General features: G+C 37.7%; 2 protein-coding genes across 3 annotated transcripts; one reads left to right on the top strand and one right to left on the bottom strand.

Moving 5' to 3' along the window:
- Positions 1-475: 475 nt before the first annotated feature.
- LOC114141816 (sialoadhesin) lies at positions 476-13407 on the bottom strand. 2 transcript variants are annotated; one of them, XM_028012654.1, is made up of 9 exons: positions 13328-13407; positions 4563-4631; positions 3526-3927; positions 3002-3313; positions 2658-2921; positions 1690-1962; positions 1316-1424; positions 1064-1229; positions 476-946 (listed from the first exon to the last, which is right to left on the bottom strand). In XM_028012654.1, the coding sequence occupies exons 2-9, from the start codon at positions 4603-4605 to the stop codon at positions 791-793; spliced, it is 1725 nt and encodes a 574-aa protein (XP_027868455.1). In that variant the 5' UTR covers positions 4606-4631; positions 13328-13407; the 3' UTR covers positions 476-790. The 2 variants fall into 2 exon arrangements, with proteins under 2 accessions (XP_027868455.1, XP_027868456.1); XM_028012655.1 differs by lacking the exon at positions 476-946 and having other exon boundaries at positions 1097-1229; positions 1316-1327.
- On the top strand, positions 4611-13907 carry LOC114141817 (NLR family CARD domain-containing protein 3-like). Its single transcript, XM_028012656.1, has 7 exons — positions 4611-7020; positions 7928-8011; positions 8571-8621; positions 9100-10906; positions 11105-11191; positions 12941-13108; positions 13207-13907. The coding sequence occupies exons 1-7, from the start codon at positions 6693-6695 to the stop codon at positions 13523-13525; spliced, it is 2844 nt and encodes a 947-aa protein (XP_027868457.1). The 5' UTR covers positions 4611-6692; the 3' UTR covers positions 13526-13907.
- The last annotated feature ends 5076 nt before the right edge of the window (positions 13908-18983 follow it).

Below are 18983 nucleotides of genomic sequence, written 5' to 3'. Positions count from 1 at the left end.
GAAAATAGATGATCTGGTGGAAACAATTAGTTTTTTTCCAGATTTGAGACATTTATATGGTAGAGGAATTTAAATACCATGGGGTGATTGCTTTTGAAGGCTTTGACTAAAGTTAGGGTTACCCATGGTAAATTGCCCTCAGGGGAGAGGTCAGAGCAAGAGTGAGTTGATCAATTTTATGAATAGTGGACCACAATTACAAGAAGTATGGCCAGGACCATCCTGGAGACAATTCTGGGGAAACAAGCTTGCAGTGGAATGCCTGATGGTTGGTCTCCTGGGACTTGGCCAGACATCACTACACTACATAGGCCCACAACTCATGGGAAGGAACGAATGTCTCAATCATGTGACATGCAGATCTGAGGGCTGGGGCCTGGGCATGCTACTTTCTGGCAGCATAATCAGATTTTTTTGGCCTCTGCTTCATATCCCTTAAAAATAATTTAAAAAAAATATCCACATGACAATAAACTGAATGTTAATGGTCATAGTTTTACTTTTATTATTTGCTGTCCTCTTTAGAATTCAAACACTGATCAATGTTTAAAAAACAAAAACATTCACAAGAATATTTAAAGTACAGTGTAAGTAAAGAATATCTTATATTCTTACATTGCAGACTTAAGAAAATAAAACTTTAGCAGGAATATAACTCTTCCTTAAAAAAATTCATAAAACCCATGTAACACAGTATTGAACACTATATACATTGCAGACAGGGAGTAACACTAGGACAATTGTCCCAAACATCAGAGAATCAATTTCCAGCTAATTTTTGTTTTAAAATTCAGAGGATCTCTACATAGATGGCTGTCTCTGGATCACCTGGAGAAGCACTTTGGACCTCTGATGTATCCCTGAGTCCCACACCTGCTCCTCTGTCTCTTCTTGCAACATCTCTACCTCTTCTCCTCTCCCCACCTCTTCGGCCCATTGGATGGACCTGAAAAACAGAGGCAGATCATTAAAATACAAAGTGGGCAGTACGTAAAAGAAAAAAAATTGGGATGTATCTCCTAGTAAGTATGACCTTTTCTTTAAGAACCAAAATATATAATACCTGCTTTGTATGAACAAAAACAGGTGTGGAGTTCTGGTACACAAGCTGGTAGCTTCCATTAGTGTAAATATTTGTCACTTCAGTGCAGTTAATGTAGAGAGGCATCCTGTTCTGATAAATTCCTAGTCCTTCAGGGAAGACAGATTGATGTCTGATCATGATGTGTCTAGAAGGGAGAAGACCAAAAGCCTTGTATTATAAATATGTAGAAATAACATCTTTATTTTATAGGTAAATTTGTTTCACACATACCTTTTAGCTCTCCTTCGGTAGAAGCAGACAAGCAGGGACAGAAGGCATACACACAGTGAGATGACCACAGCAGGTAAAATGATCCAGACCACAGATGCAGTTTCTGGATCTTGAATACAAAAGCAGGATAAATCAGCATATAAAGCTTTACTGTATACTATCCATACCAATTACAGTGACTTTAGGAAACCAGTAAGACCACTTTATGACATAAAACAAAATCCCTCAAGCTTTTGTTTACAGAGTTTTCTTCATTTTTAAAATATTTGTAGGCTGTGGGGATATTGTGTACATAGTTCAACCCCAGCATCACATGGAAAGAAAAACAAGAGGAAGATGTTCTTTTTGTTAGTGTAGCAAGAATAGAGACATACCTTCCTCCCCCTGCAGCAAAACCAGGGAGTCATTTCCGAGTGCGTTGAATGCAAAACAGATTACACTCAATGGTTTGTCCATGTATCCCCTTAGAGACACTGTGAGCATGTCGGGCTCTGATGTTACAGACACGTTGTAATCATAAGGTGGAACAGTCCCATTGACGCTCCAGGTGACAGCTGCCTTGGGGTTGGAGTCGACCAAACAGCGACAGCACACCTCAGAATCCTCCACAACACAGGTGGAAGAGAGATGTGAGATGGAAGGCTTATCTAAAAGAAACAAAAGGCATGTGTTTGCAGTGTTATACTACCCCAATAGTCCTTATCATGGCTTTTAATGTTGGCATATAGAGCCAAAAAATGTTGCAGAAAATTGTTTTCATAGAAGCTTTATTTCTTTCAAATAGTCTCTTGCTGTTTTCTATATACAAAAAATCAAATTACCCTACTCTGTTGAACATTTCATTTAGTCTGTCATTTTTTTATTTTTTTGTTTACCATTTACAGTGTTTACCTTTAAATGGAAGTGTTAAAAATAAACACTTTCCTTTAAATTTAACATGCTGCTCGTACACTTGAATTTCTTCACCGTTTGACAAAAAATATATTTCTATTCTATTCTATTCTATTTGTATATCTATCGAAATTATTGAATTCAGATGTTTCGTCCATGGCTACAGGTACTAACTGCTTCACAAACATTTGCGAAAAGATGGGGATCTCTTAGGATTTCAGTGAATTCCAGTAAGACACTCAGGTAGAGTTCCACTTGTGCAATATGTGATATCTCAGTGTAAAGCAGGTGTCATCTGTGCAAAACCCAACCAAACACAATAGAAAGATGGACATCCTAAAACCACAAAAATCCAGCATCTGGTTCTAAGAAAATAATCTTTCTGTTTTTGAAAGTGTTTGGTGTCAAGGAAAACATTGCAACAACAAAGTAGCATAAAGGATATAATTACATTGTATATTAAGCGACGTGGGCTGGGATTCTCCTCGACCAATGGTGTTCTTGGCTGAGCAGCGGACTCTCATGTCTTTGGTCACGTTCAACAATCGCAGACTGTGTGATCGGTGGTGAAGGTGCACAGTGTGGCCGTGTTGAGTGTAGGACCAGCGATACTCTGTCACTGGAGGGTCAGCTTTGCATGAGCAAACAAGCAAGGCGTTGCCCCCCTGCTGAACGATCAATGTCTGAACCTCCACCTTCACATCTTTTGGTGGAACTAAAAGCATGGGTAATGGAAACCAGGTTAGATTAAACTCAGCTAAGAAACAAAGATATTAGGGGCATAGTTTTGCTTACATGTCACATGAAGGTCCTTCACCATCGCTAACATTTTGGTTTCTGGATATTTAACTGCACACCAGAGCTGGGGCTTCACCTGGTGGGATGCGATGAAAGACAAAGAAGCCAGCAGCATCCACTTGTGGGGACCTGGGTGGAGGGTTTGTAGCTCTCCTAGCTCACTGCTGTTGAGGTCGGCTCCTTGGTCCCACTTCCACTGCAGGGTTGGGGGTCTGGAGGGACAGTGGTAGCTGACGGAGCAGTTCAGAGAGACCAACTGTCCTTCTTTGGCTGACAACACGCCGCTGATGACAGGAGGCTCAGGGTTGTCTATCAGCAAGAAAAAAAAAAAACATCTATGTATTTTTTCTTTTAGAATTTATTTAACTAGTAAATCAGCAAAACTACAATAACTGTCAATGACTGTTGCCCATTTTATTTTTGGTCTCTCATGAGATTGTAAGCTGTAAACCTCTCAAACAATTTCAATTAATTTACATAAAACAAAAACAGACAGAGCAAAGTATTTTTATGCCACTCACCGATGATGTCTACATTTACACTCCTTGACACCCCCCAGACTAAATCGCTGCCTTTCTTCAAAGCCAGTTCAAACACCTTTGGGTCATCCACTCTAAGCTGTTCTATCTTCACTGAGCAGTCTCCATCGGACATTTGGCCATAGAGAAAAGTCCGGCCGAGGAAATCCCTGCTCACTTGGTCTTTGCTCTCACTGTTGAAAGCAGTGCTCCTGAGAGGGAAAAAAGGCCCACCACCTCTGAATCTGAGTCGCACATCCACCCTCTCCTTCCGTCCCCTGTTGGGGTGAGGGTCTGCAGGGGTGAAGGAGCAAGGAATCACCATGCAGGAGCCAACCACACCCTGTACACGGTCAGGGACTGAGGGCACAGGCGAGACAGCCTGGACTGCCATCCACAAGACCGCTTCAGTAATAAAGAAAAGAAAATAATTTAGAAAGCAGAAAATTACCATTTTACTTGACTATAATTATAAGTTAAAGGAATATTAACAGGGGATACTTAAAAAACACTATGGCCAAGCAGTTGTAAAACAATAATCTCTTATGGTATTTGGGAATGATCACTCTTAAGCCATAGAAATTCCTCACATTGATTAATGATAATGTAATGGTTATAGTATTGTATTTAATTGCAATTTTTTGGATCCCCAACACAAAATAGTTGTGCAATAGATATATTTAGAAAAAAGGAACAGCGTAATTGTGCCCTTAGCCCTGGTAAGAAGTATCCACTCTGCACATTGTTCAAAAAAATATGTTGCATTTTGAATTAAATTCTTTGTACTATGAACTAGAAATCAGAAAAGTTTACAACATAATTCACAAAATAATTTCACCTTTGCCACTGAAGACTGCAGAAAATATTAATGTAAGGCAAAATAAATGTCTCCACTGTTAAAATAATCATGACTGATTTAACCAGCTACCTTACTGATTATATCAGTTTATCATGCATATTAACTAACAATAAAAGTCTTTAGAACTTCTACAAAACAAACATCCACTCACTAGATAGTAATAAATTAATTCACTACTCACCAATAAGTTGGAGACATTTAAAAAGGCTTGCGTCTCCATGCATGGCTGCAGCAGTTTTCTTCCAGCAGACTGGGGAAGGGGATGAAAGGGGCAAAGAAGAGGAAGTTGGCCTGTTTCATTGTGTCACCACTGTCTACCAAGCTACCAATGCAAATGCTATTAACAAATGGTTTGTTTAAAATCTGTTTGAATCTTCCAAAACATGGTTAATATGATTTTTTGTCTTGCTAACCAGAAAATAGTTCATTTTAAACTGCACAGCAACTTAGATTTTATTTTTTAAAATATATCCAAAAAAGTGGAAATTATTTGCTTCGGAAAGAAAGACATCAGCAAGACAACACATGACAAGGAGTGAGTCACTCTCATGCTGCTAGTCATTTCCCTAAAGGCTCCAAATGTGCTAAGTTCTTTCCTCCTGTTTTTATATGTCACAATTGTAAATGTAAATATGTTTTATTGGAATTTAATTTAACAAATCAACACAAAGTACTGCAAGAGTGTGAATTTTTTATGCATATAAATCTGAAAAGTTTGAAGAGAATTTGTATTCCGTCTCCCTGTGCCAATACTTTGTAGAACCATAATTGTTCTGTACAAAACGGCTCAAGATCTGTCAGATGTGATGTAGAGCATCTGTAACTGGCACATTTCAAGTATTGTCACATATTCTCACTTGGATGTTCATTTGGAATTGAATTAGGCTATACCAACAGGTAAATATGCTTTGAACTAAGCCTCTCTTGTGGTTCTGGCTGTATGCTTGAAGGTAAATCTCAGTCCTAGTTCCGAGTTGTTTGCAACCTTTAACAGATTTTCTTCCAGGATTGCCGTGAACTAAGCTCCACCTTGCTTCTCTGCAGGCATGAGGTTATCACCAACATGTTTTACACAGGTGAGGGTGAATTTAAGGTGATATACTGCAATAGATGTCTGATATTGCAATGCATTTTGCAGAAAGGTAATTTTGGTCTCACCTTACCAGAGCAACTTTTACACCTGTTGGCTTTGGCTTTGTAGTAAGAAATAAACAGGACTTTTCAGGAATTTTTTCAACCATTTCTTTTTTCATCTTACTATTCCATGGAGGTCAATTTTGTGGTGTGCATAACAAGAATAGTTGTCTTATCAACAGATTGTGTTTGTTAAGCTAAGGATTTCCATGTGTTTAGGTGGATGGTCATGTCTTAGGAGGTTTGCATTTAATTAAACAGAGCTCTGTGGGGAGTTTAAATCTTGGAGTTGATCTTATAACTGTAATTGTATTGTTATTAAAATGCATCGAGGTGGAGTATAGCAGTCGGCTGGCTGCAATGGATTTTATTTAGACTTATCAGAGTAAAGGGGTTAAACACTTTTCCATGCCACACTTTTCAGATTTGTATTTGTAAAGAAAATAGAATATCTGTTGGTCTGTAACAAAAATTATAATACAATGGTTTGTTTTTCATTGTGTGAAAAGGTTCAAGGGATACATATACTTTAGCAAGGTATTGTAATGAACCTCCAGTGTTGATGATAAAAGGTTGTAGAAAACTTTCCACAGCAATAAGACTATAAAAACAATATCAAAAATGATTAATAGTTAACCTGTCTGACACTGAAGTTTTGCCATCTGGCAACATATAGAAATGCCAGTAGGTCACTACTGAAAGGAAAGCACAACAGAAAAACATATTATTTGAGTATTTTAACAGGAAAGCCTTCTCTGTCCTCTAAGACTATTCAAGAAACATTCTGAATGTTTAGTGTGTCTCATGTTTAGTGGGTGAAAATGAAAGCATTGTTCCACATATTTAAACTAAAACAAATAGGCAAAATCAGGTGCAAAACCCTGAACATTGAACCTTTGGAGAGTTGCCACCTTCAACTAGTACTTAAGACAAAGGCTAACTGCTGTTGCTGCAACACTCAGCAGAAAAAGGGGAGTGTTGCAGGAGGAGCAACACTCACCTGACTGAGGAGATAATAACAAACGAAGCACCACACTTTATGGTAAGGTTTTAGAAGAATGTGCAGACCTCTATCATTTAAAAGTAAAAGTCTGACTATTTCGGCTTTGTAAGAAAACTTTAATGTGTAAGTTGTAATTTGAACTGAATCAACATTTTGGCAGTATTCTCTGAAACCATGACCTCAGCTCAGGAGCTGCTTCGATCTCAGAGGGAACTGTTGCTGAACTGGACTTGCGACCATCCAGCTCCCCTGTTACGTTGGCTCTATGACGATGAGGTGCTCTCTCCCAGCTCCTACCTATCTTTACTAGAAAAACCCCCACCTGATGCTGTGGCTCAGGCTCTGGAGACAGCATGTGCCTCAGAGGAGAGCAGTCAACGGTTCCTGCAGGTGCTGAAAGAAGTGCAAGATTATTACTGCAAGGATCTGCACATTTGGGTTGATAGACACTGTAGATCTTTTGCAAACAAGCAACCACCATCTGAAGTGGTAGAAGCTGAAGGTGAGGATGGTTTGGAATGTTACTCATAACTGTGTTATGTTTTCAAACTACATTAATGTAGAGTTGAAGTACAGGTGAATGATGATTGCAAATTTTAGTGTGTAAGGTCATATTTGCACAGGTAGATTATGCAATTTACTGGTCAGCGACATCAAAGTTGGCAAAACTTTGATGCTCTGCCAAGACGCTTTTGATGATTTTTGCAATCGCACAAAGACAACACAGGAAACATCAAACTAATCTATACCTTTAACACTTGTGTTATTAAAGGCACAGCATTAAACTAATTTAAATCTTTCTTGAGAAACAGGAGTTCTTTCAGTCCATTTGTAAAAATCTGGCTTTATTTTAACCAGTGGGTAGGTCACTGCTCATTTGTAGGTTCAATCCTTTGCTCATCTGAACAACGCAGATAATCATTTTGTTGCTCCTTACTAACCTACTTCTCTACTTGAGCTTTGATTTCTAGTTGAACTGAATATTCTAGCGTTTTCTGTTATTCTTTTCATAAAACAAAAATCTATTTCACTAATTTTACTTGGTTGTGTCTTCTTGTTTCATTCTAACCTTAATTTAGCTGTTTACTACTGATAACATGACTTGTGCAGCACTTTCATAATTTGATGATTATAAATGTGGTATGCTAATAAACTTTGAGGTTGAGTCTGTGTGAAACATTTCAACACTGCAGCACTTTGTTAACTTTTCATCCAGAGCCAACAGTGACTCACTTCTCTTTATTTGATGTACCAATATCTATGAAATTAATTTGGAACTACAGATATTGTGGATTTTCAGGTGAAGTAAGCAGAAAAATGTGAAACTATCCAGGCCTAAATGCCAACAGTCAACTAATTCTATATATAACATATGTCTAATTACATAAATTATTTTCTTAAATTGACAGATAAGCACAAGAAACCTAGAGGACCCATTGCTAAACTATTCAAAAGGAAGAACAAAGGATTCTCCATAACACAGGAGGTTAGAGGTATGAATAACATTTTTTAACAAGAACTAAAGTACTACCAAAATACTTTTTGACATGTATGGCAGGGTATGAGAAAATACCAGTTTTAATACCTAAATATAACATCCACAGTTTATGGTACTGGAAACATTTTGTATGGATGAATATGTCCATACAAAATGTATAGACATATAGATTGTGTCTATACATTGTATGTATAGATATTTCATTGCCTAAATAATTATTTATTTAGGCACTAATTATTTATTTATTTATTCATTTATTTATTTTCCTAAATAAATAATGATTTATTAAGGCAAGGAATTATTGTAGTAGATTACTTAGAGTCAGTGCCATGAAACTTCATAAAATCAGAATAAAATCTGGTCACACATTTAGCAACAAAGACTACTTGCTCCCTTTGATGCCATTGCTGAATATTGGTGTCATTGCTAATACTATTTTAATCCAGGAATCCTACAACAATGCAATTTAGCGGTTTTAAGACTTACTTTTTAAAACAATGGTATGTTGATACCAATGTTATATTGATTCAATAACTATATATGTCATCATTTAGGTAAGAAAGATCTAAAACCAACAAGGAGTCAAAGGGTGGCCAACCTAAAAGGTAAGTACAAAACAACACAAAAAGATTTTGTATATCAAAAAAATGCAGAGCTTATCCAGTGCTACATGCACCAGCTTCAGCACAAAACAACCAGAGTTTTCTGTGCTGGAGGCACATTTGAGAAGACTAACAACAAACAAAAGTGAATTAAAACATCAGTTTGCAAAGATAGCTTGACAAATGCTGTAATTTATGTTGATAAAGAATCTCCTTGAACTACAGTTTTCTACAATTTTTTTAGAGATTAATTTAGGACTGATCAGAACTAGTGGCAGAGACCTTTTAGGTGATATATGGTCATGGCTTCCAGGTATGTCGCTGGCTGTGGAAAAATAAACTGGGTCATAATTATCATCTTTAAAAGAAGCCTTGATCTAATATTGAAAATGTAATGATGAAAACCCATGTTATAAAGTAAGATCAGAGAAATGTAATTTATTAACAAAATTTCAGAAAATTACCATATGTTCTGTTCCAGCTCAAATTTCTATCCACAAAACAACCTTCCTGAAGCGCATGGAGGAGCTGAAGTGTTACTCGGAGGGCAGTGGAGAAGTTTCAAACTCAACTTCTCACATTGAGATTCGCTACACTGACCTCTTCGTGACAGAGGACAACGACTTCACTGACAGCAGTCAACATGAGTACTTTGACTTAGCAAGCAGACGAGCCCGTATCTATGTCCACCAATCATGCCAGCGCATTAGACCAAGCCAACTACTGAGTCCTCAAGAGACAACAGGACAGCCACCTAAAAGGGTTAAAGTGAAGGGTATTGCTGGTATTGGAAAGAGTGTAGCGGTCCAGAGGCTCGTCTATGAATGGGCAATCGGAAAGAGCATGCGCGAATTCACCTGCATCTTTGATTTATCTTTCAGAGAGCTCAATCTAATTGAAGCTCCTATTAGTTTGTTGGAGCTACTGGGAGAGAAGTTCCGGCACTTAAAGGATGCTCTTCCTGATCTGTTCACTGCACCAGGATCTCTGCTCTTCATCCTTGATGGCTTAGATGAGTTTAGATTCTCTTTAGACTGGAAAAGTAGGGACAAAAACATTGGTATAAAGTCAAAGCTGCCCGTGTCTGAGCTGGTAGTTGCTTTGATTAAAGGAAATCTTCTCCCAGAGGCATCCATCATTCTCACAACAAGGCCATCTACAGAAGCTCCAAAGCGTTTCTTTCAGAGATGCTGTGTGGTGCTGGGCTTCGAGGAAAACCAGGTCAAAGAGTATACCACCAAGTTCTACAAGGACAGGAAAGTCGCAGAAAAAGTCTACGATTACATCTCGAACAATGACAGCATTTTTGTGTTGTCCTTTATTCCACTTTATTGTTACATCATCTGTACTGCTATGCTGGAGTTCTTCTTGGGATCTCAGGATCTTGGTGACTTTAAATCTCTGGAGTTAAACCCACCCAGAACAGTGAGTGAGGTTTACTTCTGCTATCTGTTTACAACAGTCAAACACCATGCACTGAGGGCAAGTGCAGAAAGGTCAACTTCAAGATCAGAAGTTCTCTCCCAAGCAAAGCAACAGCTGACAAACCTGGGAAAACTGGCTTACGAAAATCTCCTGCAGAGGAAGATCATGTTCAGCAGAAAAGACCTGGAGAATTATGGTGTAACACCAGTTAATATTCAAAGCACCTTTCTTTGTCAGATCCTTCATCCTCTCAAAGAGGAGGCAGTGGAGATGTTTTCCTTCTTCCACTTGACTGTTCAGGAACATTTGGCAGCTCTCTACTGTGCCCTCAACCTCTTCAATCAGGAGGATATAACTCAAGCTTTAAACCTCTGGTGCTTTGGGTTACATCCACCATCTGTCTCTTCTACATTGCTAAAAAACATAGAGCTTAACATGGACATCCTGGATAGTCTTCAAATGTTCACAAGGTTCTTTATGGGACTTCTACGAACGAGATTAGCGAAGCAACTAGATGGCCTTGTTAACCCCTCCAAGGAGGAAGAGAATGGAATCCCCACCAGTCTGGGATTATGGTTCCAAGACCAATTTAAACACAAGGAGATGAAAAATGAAACCGCATTGAATCTTTTGCATTGTTTGATGGAGTTTCACACGAACGAGACCACTACCATCGCAGCACCAGAGATTAAGAAGCTTAACTTGTTTAAAATGAAGTTGAATATTGTGGACTGTGCAGCAATGCACTATGTGCTGAAGTTTTCTCCACACACGCTTCAGGAACTCAACCTGGGTTACTCCAACATTGGAAACAGAGGACTCAACCGACTGAGGCCAATCCTCCATCGCTGTGAATCTCTCTAGTGAGTCCTTCAATTTATATTCACATGTCAACATTTGAATAATACAAACTAACTCTTTGTGTTAGTCTGACCTAAACCTATCCAGGGATCTCCTCGCTCTTCTTTCAAATACATCCTGACAGACTTGACAGGAAACAAGTCTGATCCCCAGCAAATAACAAAAATCAAGTGCACATATGTTTTTCTCCTCTGTTTCAGTTTGAGATACAACTGTCTGGATTGGCAAGCAGCTTTATTAGAATCTGCAGTTCTGAAATCAAACGAATGCCAAGTCAAGAAACTCTTGTAAGTCTTCTCAGAATCTTAAGGGCAACTGAAATTATTAATTTTAAGAAGATTGGAATTTTCAAATAAACTATGCAACCTTAACTCCTTATTATAAAGGACATTCAGTGCTTTGAAAAATTATTTGCTGATGACAGATATCTTCCTTTTCTGTTCTTTGCCACACTTGTGTGTTGCACATCATCAAATAGATTTTATAGTAGAAAAATATTAGTAAAGATGAGTAAATACAAAATTCATTTGTATTTTCATTCAGTGGAATTGATGAGTTCATTTACTAAGAGAAAAAAGAAAACCAACATAATCCTGCATGAAAAAGTAATGTAATAACAGATTGTTTATCCCTTGGCAAGTGTTTAAAGTAACTGGCAGCAGCCACACTGGAGGATTTTTTTAACATGACTGGCTAATTTAAGGCCACACAACAGCATCTCAACCAGATTTAAACTCAGACTCTGAACCTTACAGACGTAGATTTAATAACCCACATGACTTGAGCTTCAAATCATGAAGTATTACTCAAGTAATTTTCTACATCATTTTCTGGTGGAGAACAGAATTCATACTTCCATCAATTAAAGCAAGCTGCCCAGATGCTGAACAAGCAAAGCAACCCCTCACCATAACACCATTCAGCACCAATTTTGACTGTATCATATGATTTTTCTGATGTGCTGTTAGTTTTATACAAGTCTCGTCAAGCCTGTCAATATTTTCCCAAAAAGCTTTAGGAATGATCAAAATGTTTAGATTTCAACAATGATTTTTGCCAGAAGTATTACTTTTTTTTCCCACTCATTAATTATTATCATTTTATCATGACCACTGATCTTAAAGGGTTTTTTTTTTTTAACACTAAAAGTTCAGTTGCTTGTAGTGGAAAGATTTTACTTTTTTCTTGGCAAATCTAGAGTCCAGTTATGAATCTCAATTGATTTAGAATTTTTTTCTAACTGGTCTCTCTAATAGAAGAATGGGAACTATTTATGATGACTTCAAAGAAGCTTGCGCCAAAACGTCAGAACTCTCTATATGCATTTTTGCATTCAGTGTACACAGATAGACACTAGATGGTACTAAAGGTAAAGGTAATTTTATTTATATAGCACATTTTCAGCAACAAAGCAATACAAAGTGATTTACAGAAATTTAAAGGAAACGCAAACAAAATAACAAACCAAAGGAAAAAGGAAAAGAAGAAAAAATAATGTTGATGTAAAGTATGTAAACTAGGTGCTCCTCTTCCGGGTTGCTAGAACTTCTGTTCTTCGGTTGGGAGAAAAAGAGTCCAAAACGTAGTCTAATAATGTTGATCCAAAGTATATAAACTAGATACTGCTATTCAGGGTTGGTAGATAAGTATAAGTACGTATCCTCTGGTCTAACTCCTTTTCTATGTTGGAAGAATAGGAGTCTAGAAAGTAGTTGCATGAGCAACTCCCCTTGACAAAAAATTGCCCTTCTGATTTTTTTTATTTATTTTTATTGCAGTATTTTTTTGTTGTTTTGTTTTGTCTGATAAGTTTTTTATGAGAATTATCAATATTGAAGTCATTTGAGGATCTTAAGATTCTAAGTTTGATGAAAAGCAAATACTTTTTCACAGCACATGATGTGTTTTATCTGAAAGGGTTAAGGTTATTTGTCTTTGAAAAATCTAAGGAAGAAAAAGAAACCTTAACATGTCACAAAGGAGCAAATACAATCTACTAACGTATTTAATACATTTTTGTCAAACCACTCTTACAGTATGTGTGGAAACAACCTGGGTCCTGAAGGGGTTAATGAGCTGTGGACCGCCCTGGAGAATAACACCACTGTTGAAGAGCTCTATCTGGACATCACTGGTATCACAGAGAAAGGGACGGAAAATATTGTTGACTGCCTCAGCAAAAACACTTCCCTTAAGATTCTGACGTAAGACAAACACATTTAACCTGTTTCTATGTGGTATCCACAACTGCCATCTAGTGGAGACTGAGTATTCCACCACTGTTTTATTCCCTTTTCTTTAGAATTGTTGGAAATGACATTGGAGAGCTGGGCAGAAAAAGGCTCAGGGAACTGGAGAAATTGAGACCAGATCTAAGGATTATTGCAAACTTTGTGGACGACCTGGGGTTGCTCCAGGCCTACCTGGGCTGGGTGGAGGAGATCCGTGCCGACAGGGACCAGATGGACTCAGTGAAGAATGTTGATGCTCTGCAGTCAGTGCTGAGAGGCCTGCAGAACAGTGGGGGGGAAATGGAGAAAGGAGAGAATGCAGATAAAGCTATGGAGCTCCAGATAAAGATTGAGGAGCTGCTAAAATCACATTTGATTGGAGGGAGTTGAACTTAACTTTTGTTTCATATTATGTTGGAATAATCAAAAACATTTTAAACAAATTGACATAATGACTTTAGTCTGTTAAAGCAGGCATCTCTGAATTTATGTGGCATGTGTTATTCAGTTTTTTCAAAAGAAGCTCTAGAAATCACGGGTAAGTTCAGGTGGTTCTGTAAATGCAGATATAATCAAACTTATTTGTCTTTAACAGAATCTCCACCTTTTTTAGACATTGATCATGAACTACTATTATTGCAGATGCCAAACATAAAAAATGAGTATTTCCTAGTCCATAATTCATTGAAAGAGAAAAATTATTGTGCGCTCTATTGTGTGCTTTGTCCCAGAATGTTTGGTGGCTGAAAATGTCCCAAGAACTAAAAATAAATAAAAGAATAAATGAATAGATATGTAAAATAATAATAAAAAATATTCTAAATGAAACGGAAAGACTTTTACTTAAAAAAAAAATCATAGGGCGTGCCGTGGTGGCGGAGGGTGTTAGCGCGACCCACATTCAGAGGCAACGTAGCCTCGACGCGGCTGTCGCGGGTTCTACACCCGGACCCGACGACGTTTACCGCATGTCTTCCCCCTTTCCTGTCAGCCTACTTTGAAAAAGGGACACTAGAGCCCACAAAAAGACCCCTTGCGGGGCGATAAAAAAAATAAATCTCTGGATTCTTAATAATAATAGTATGACAACAGGGAAGAAATGTATTATCTGAACGACACAATGTGCGGTAGCAGTCAAGCTGGAGAGGGAGGGGAGCAGAAATGATCCGTCATAGAATTAGATATTTGTGTTTATAAGTTTGGTAAAGTTGCAACATACAAGAGCTAAACCCAAAATATGTTGGGTTTAACAGAACATTCTTGTAGTGAAGAAAACTTAAAATAAACCAGAATGTTCTGTGTAATGACAATTAGTACTGAGAAAAAGAAGTTTTCCGAAATGGGTGTGAGATTTGCTATCTGAGATCATTGCCAAAGCAAAGATGTTACTCTCAATATTATTTCTGACATTTTCACACTTTATGACCAGCTTCTACAGCAAGTCAAGACCTTGTTCCTGTTCTAGCCCATTTTACAGACTTTATAGTAGATATGGTGGCAAAGTTGGTAACATTGTTGCCTTGCAGGAAGATTCTGGGTTTCAGTCCTGTGCACAGGTCTCTATGTTCTATGTATGCATAGAACATACAGTAGTTTCTCCGGGTACTCTGGGCTGCTTCCACAGTACAATAACATGACTGCTAGGTTAACTGACCTCTGTAAAAATGACTTCTAAGTTCAACTGTTCAAGTTTTGCCTATGTGTCTTTGTTTTACCTATGAACTGGTGTTTTCCATCCAGCCATGAGAGACTGAAACACATTTAAAGCTGGTATGATAACTAATGTTTTTACTATAGAGAATTTGTTAACTCTGTTCTCAGCAGCAGGAAGAAGAGGAGTTTCAGGAAGGAAACTCTGTGATAATTTTAACATCCAAAAACTAAAACAAAACCATCTGCTTTTGACCTGCTGCCTGGGCTTAATCCTGACGAGAGCTTGATGCTGGTGAAGGAGCTGAGAATGTCAGGCTGCTGTTGGCAGTACACAAATACAGTAAGTTATCCCTTAGGTGGATTGGAGAAAACACAAAAGCTTCAGGTATACCTGGAACACAGGAAACAAGGCAACAAGAGACTGGAGATACAAGAGACACAAGATGTTCACTACAAATCTAGAGCAGACTAGAGCTACCATCATAGGTAATCATAGCTTTTACTTTTATAGTGCTCTACCAAGTGCAAAGAATCCAAAGTGCTTCACACTACACCCTTTCACATACTTATTCACGCAGTGATGGTGGGAAGCTACTGGATAGTAGCACACAGTCAGGGGCACCAGTGCTACCATGCACTGGTCCTTTGACCACCACTAGCAGGCAAGGTGAGTGAAGTGTCTTTTCCAAGGACACAACAACCAACCAATTGAGGGCAGAACTTAAAGTCCCTGTGTGGTGGTTCAGGTGGCTCCTGCCATCAAAAATGACCCCTTCTCTGGTGACTGTGAAGGACAATTCCCACACTGTTTATTTGTGTTTTAGTACAAAGCCTCCATAGATTGAAATTAATTATGTAATTCAACCTTGTGTAATGCATGTTTTATTTTAAGATTTGTGAGTTGTTATAGAAAGCCACAAAACTAAATGTTTTGTGACCATATTGGTTGGATGGATGAGATCAGATATCTAAGTAAAAATAGAAAGGTGGTGGTGATAATTGTTTTTGTCATGTTGGTTTTACTTCCTCTTTAAAAGTCAGTGCCTCCGTGTATATATGAGTTACTTATAGAGAATGATGCCTTTTCTGCAGACCTCATGAACATGCACAGTAAGTCATTTTGACCTGCTCTATGTAAGGCATACTAGGTTAAAAAATATTTTGTTTACTGATTTTGGTTTTCTGTGATGGAATATTAGATAAATAAGTCACCTAACAGCGACAAGCTGTAAGTCAGGGAAGTATTTGGCTGAGTAGCACTTTGGCATTAATAGGCTATACCTATTTTGTTACATATGACTGCAATGTTTCCTTTTTGACTGCTATAGAAATTTTTACTGTTTTCCCACTGTGTAGTCCACCAGTTTCAACAGGGATGAGTGAATGAGGCCAATTTATATTAATAACTGTCTCTCATTATCTGATCCATTGAAACATAAAGCTTCGGGTCTTCCCATTTATAAGTGAGGGACATGGTATTGAGAAAAAAAAATGCTTGGAAAAGGTTGTTTATTATGCTCCCTTTATATCCTTACAAGCATGTTGACTGGATTCCTGCTTTATTTTTTCAGGACTCAATTCTCAAGATAATTGTAGATGTAATTATCTTAAAGATTGTAGATGCTCAAGATAAAGAATACATCAGTCATATTTTACACTAACCTATTGAAGAAAGTTTGTAAAACAAACATGAACAATGTCTTATCTGTAATTTCTAGTCTAGAAAAATGGCTGGACTTCTGATTTTTCTTCTCGCTGGTTGTTTCCTGCATGGTGAGTCATAACCAAAATTTGTTTGTGATAAGTATTATTTAATACCACAAATGCGTTCAAAAACATACACTGTATTTGTGAAGTAAAAAGAACTGTTAAATATTCTCGAGACTTGTGCCACTCTTAATGTGACATCTACAATGTCTAATATAGGTCAAAAGGACAAATAAACCAATTGTTATGGTTTATCTTATTGTGAGTTCTTGACACTTTCCTCTCTAACCGGTCTGTTCTCAGTCAGTTCATGAACTAAAGGGCGTGGTGATTTGTATCTGAAAAAACTGCAGGCATCCGTTCAAAGATGTGGCGTCCTTTTATTGTCGCTCAACTTACAATTCTTGATGCAACAAAACAAAATGATCAGCAAATATCACACTTATAACTCCTTTTTGATAACACAGTTGCTTAACTATTGAACTACTGCAAGCTACTACAAAAAACACCGGGTCTGCCACAAAGTTCCAACACATTAAGGCTCTGATAGGTTGTCGCTGATCATGATTGACAGGCAGACCAGCCAATCACAGTCCAGACAAATCTACAAGGCGAAGTCCAGTGAACTTGTGGTATTTTCCACAGTTCACCTCAACCAGATTCATTTTCCATGTGTAAATCTGGCACCGCTCAGCCCAGCTGTTCTCAGATGAAGGACATGGCATTGAGAAGTTGCAGGTTCCCAGATTGCACATTATTTGTTTCTCTTGTGCTGTCATTTCTGCATCATTCATTCAGCAAATAAATTAGCTTTTAGTCATGTATGCCAGGTATATAACCAAAATGATATACACATCATCTTGGTTGTAACAGAGGATACACCAGGAAAATTCAATAAACTCAACAAAATTGAGTGGATGCTGATGATCCATTCCTGTGGTAGAGTGACATTTTTACATACAAACATGTAACACAGTGTTGTATGCCTCCCTAAGAATTATATTGCAGGTCAGCAGGGCTGTTGTAAGTCATTATGGTAACCTACACACAAATGCTTTGTGGTGGCGCACAGCTGCTATGACCACCGAAGTTATAGACTCATCTTTTTTTCCTTTTTTTTCTTTTTCAGGTACCAAGTGTAACAAGTTCGAGATTTCTTTACCATATTATGTACAAGTTTTCAAAGGATCCTGCATGACTATCCCCTGCTCCTTTGACATCCAGAATGAATTTGAAGGCCTTTTGATTAGCACATGTAAAGCAGAGTGAGTCATTTACAATCAAAACACACAACTAGTAAACCATACAACGGAAAACCTACCAAAGAAAGACTGCACTACCACCTTCAACAATATGCAGCCTGGTCATAGCAAAACCTATTATTTCAGACTGGAATGTCCCAGCAGGCTCATATGGACCTATACAAATGATTCTGTGAAAATTAATGTCACAGGTATGTTTTGAAAAGCAAAGATCTTATGGATCAAATATGTTTGACTAGCCCATATTAAATGTACTGTTGTCTAGATAAAGATGTATTAAATGTCATGCTCAACCACTAAACCGTAGCACTCAACCTTCCTCTCAGATAATCCTCCCTCACCAACTCTGACTCCATCCACTCTGGAGGTGAAAGAGGGAACCTCTGTGAGACTGACATGTTCTGCTCCAGCTCCTTGCCCGTCTGATCCTCCAGCTTTGACATGGTCTCCCAAACTGGGAGAGAGTCAGGTGAAACTGCAAGAGAATCAGGACAAAACTCTGTTTCAGACCTCGGTTTTGACCTTCATTGCCTCACATAGCTATGATGGTGAGAAAATCTCCTGCACAGCTGTCTACAATAAACAAGATGGAAACCCCAGTGTATCTGTTACCACAGATTTAACAGCAAGGATTTTGTGTAAGTAATTTTCCTTTCCCAAATTTTAACATTTTCATACTGTTGAGGACAAAATTATTAGCCCACTGAATTTACATCTTTGCCTTTTATTAAAATCACTAATGATTTCAATAAAATCTTCTTTAACAGCAGTGAAGAATTGAAAGAAAAAACGTTCATAGGAGGGCTAATAATTTTGGACCCAATAAGTACTCTAATTATCTCATAGACACATAGAAAACAGTACAAACTGAAAAGAAACTTTAGCAACTGGAGCTAATTTACATGTGCATAGGAAAAACATGCCCAACAGAAACACGAAGAATTAAACAGAATAAAAGTAGAAGTGTGACATATATGGTCATATCTACAAAAATTATATAGTTCATGTCTTGAAACTAATAACATCATTACTTAATCTATGCCATGTTTTACTCTTTAGTTATATCACTGATTTTTTTTTTAACCTACACTAAAATAATGCTTTACTATTTTAACTCAAACCTCCTTTGAAATTAACCCTATGTAGCTGCTAATGTGAGCTATTTTGAAATACAGTATATTGCTACTGTTCAAGCAAGCTACTCAGTGATGAGAACAAAGCTTTCT

Source organism: Xiphophorus couchianus, chromosome 3 (assembly GCF_001444195.1).
Source record: "Xiphophorus couchianus chromosome 3, X_couchianus-1.0, whole genome shotgun sequence".
Taxonomy (NCBI): Eukaryota; Metazoa; Chordata; class Actinopteri; order Cyprinodontiformes; family Poeciliidae; genus Xiphophorus; species Xiphophorus couchianus.
Note: the sequence above shows the minus strand (reverse complement) of the source record. Positions and strands in the feature narration are given on the sequence as shown.

Bases quoted from the DNA above. Each gene is read 5' to 3' on its own strand.
- LOC114141817 (XM_028012656.1), top strand. From the start codon at position 6,693: ATGACCTCAGCTCAGGAGCTGCTTCGATCTCAGAGGGAACTGTTGCTG. The intron at 10,907-11,104 runs GTGAGTCCTTCA...CCTCTGTTTCAG, and splicing joins CATCGCTGTGAATCTCTCTA to TTTGAGATACAACTGTCTGG. The intron at 11,192-12,940 runs GTAAGTCTTCTC...CCACTCTTACAG, and splicing joins TGCCAAGTCAAGAAACTCTT to TATGTGTGGAAACAACCTGG.
- LOC114141816 (XM_028012654.1), bottom strand. From the start codon at position 4,605: ATGCATGGAGACGCAAGCCTTTTTAAATGTCTCCAACTTATTG. The intron at 1,230-1,315 runs GTATGTGTGAAA...TCTCCCTTCTAG, and splicing joins TACCGAAGGAGAGCTAAAAG to ACACATCATGATCAGACATC. The intron at 947-1,063 runs GTATTATATATT...TCTGTTTTTCAG, and splicing joins TTTTTGTTCATACAAAGCAG to GTCCATCCAATGGGCCGAAG.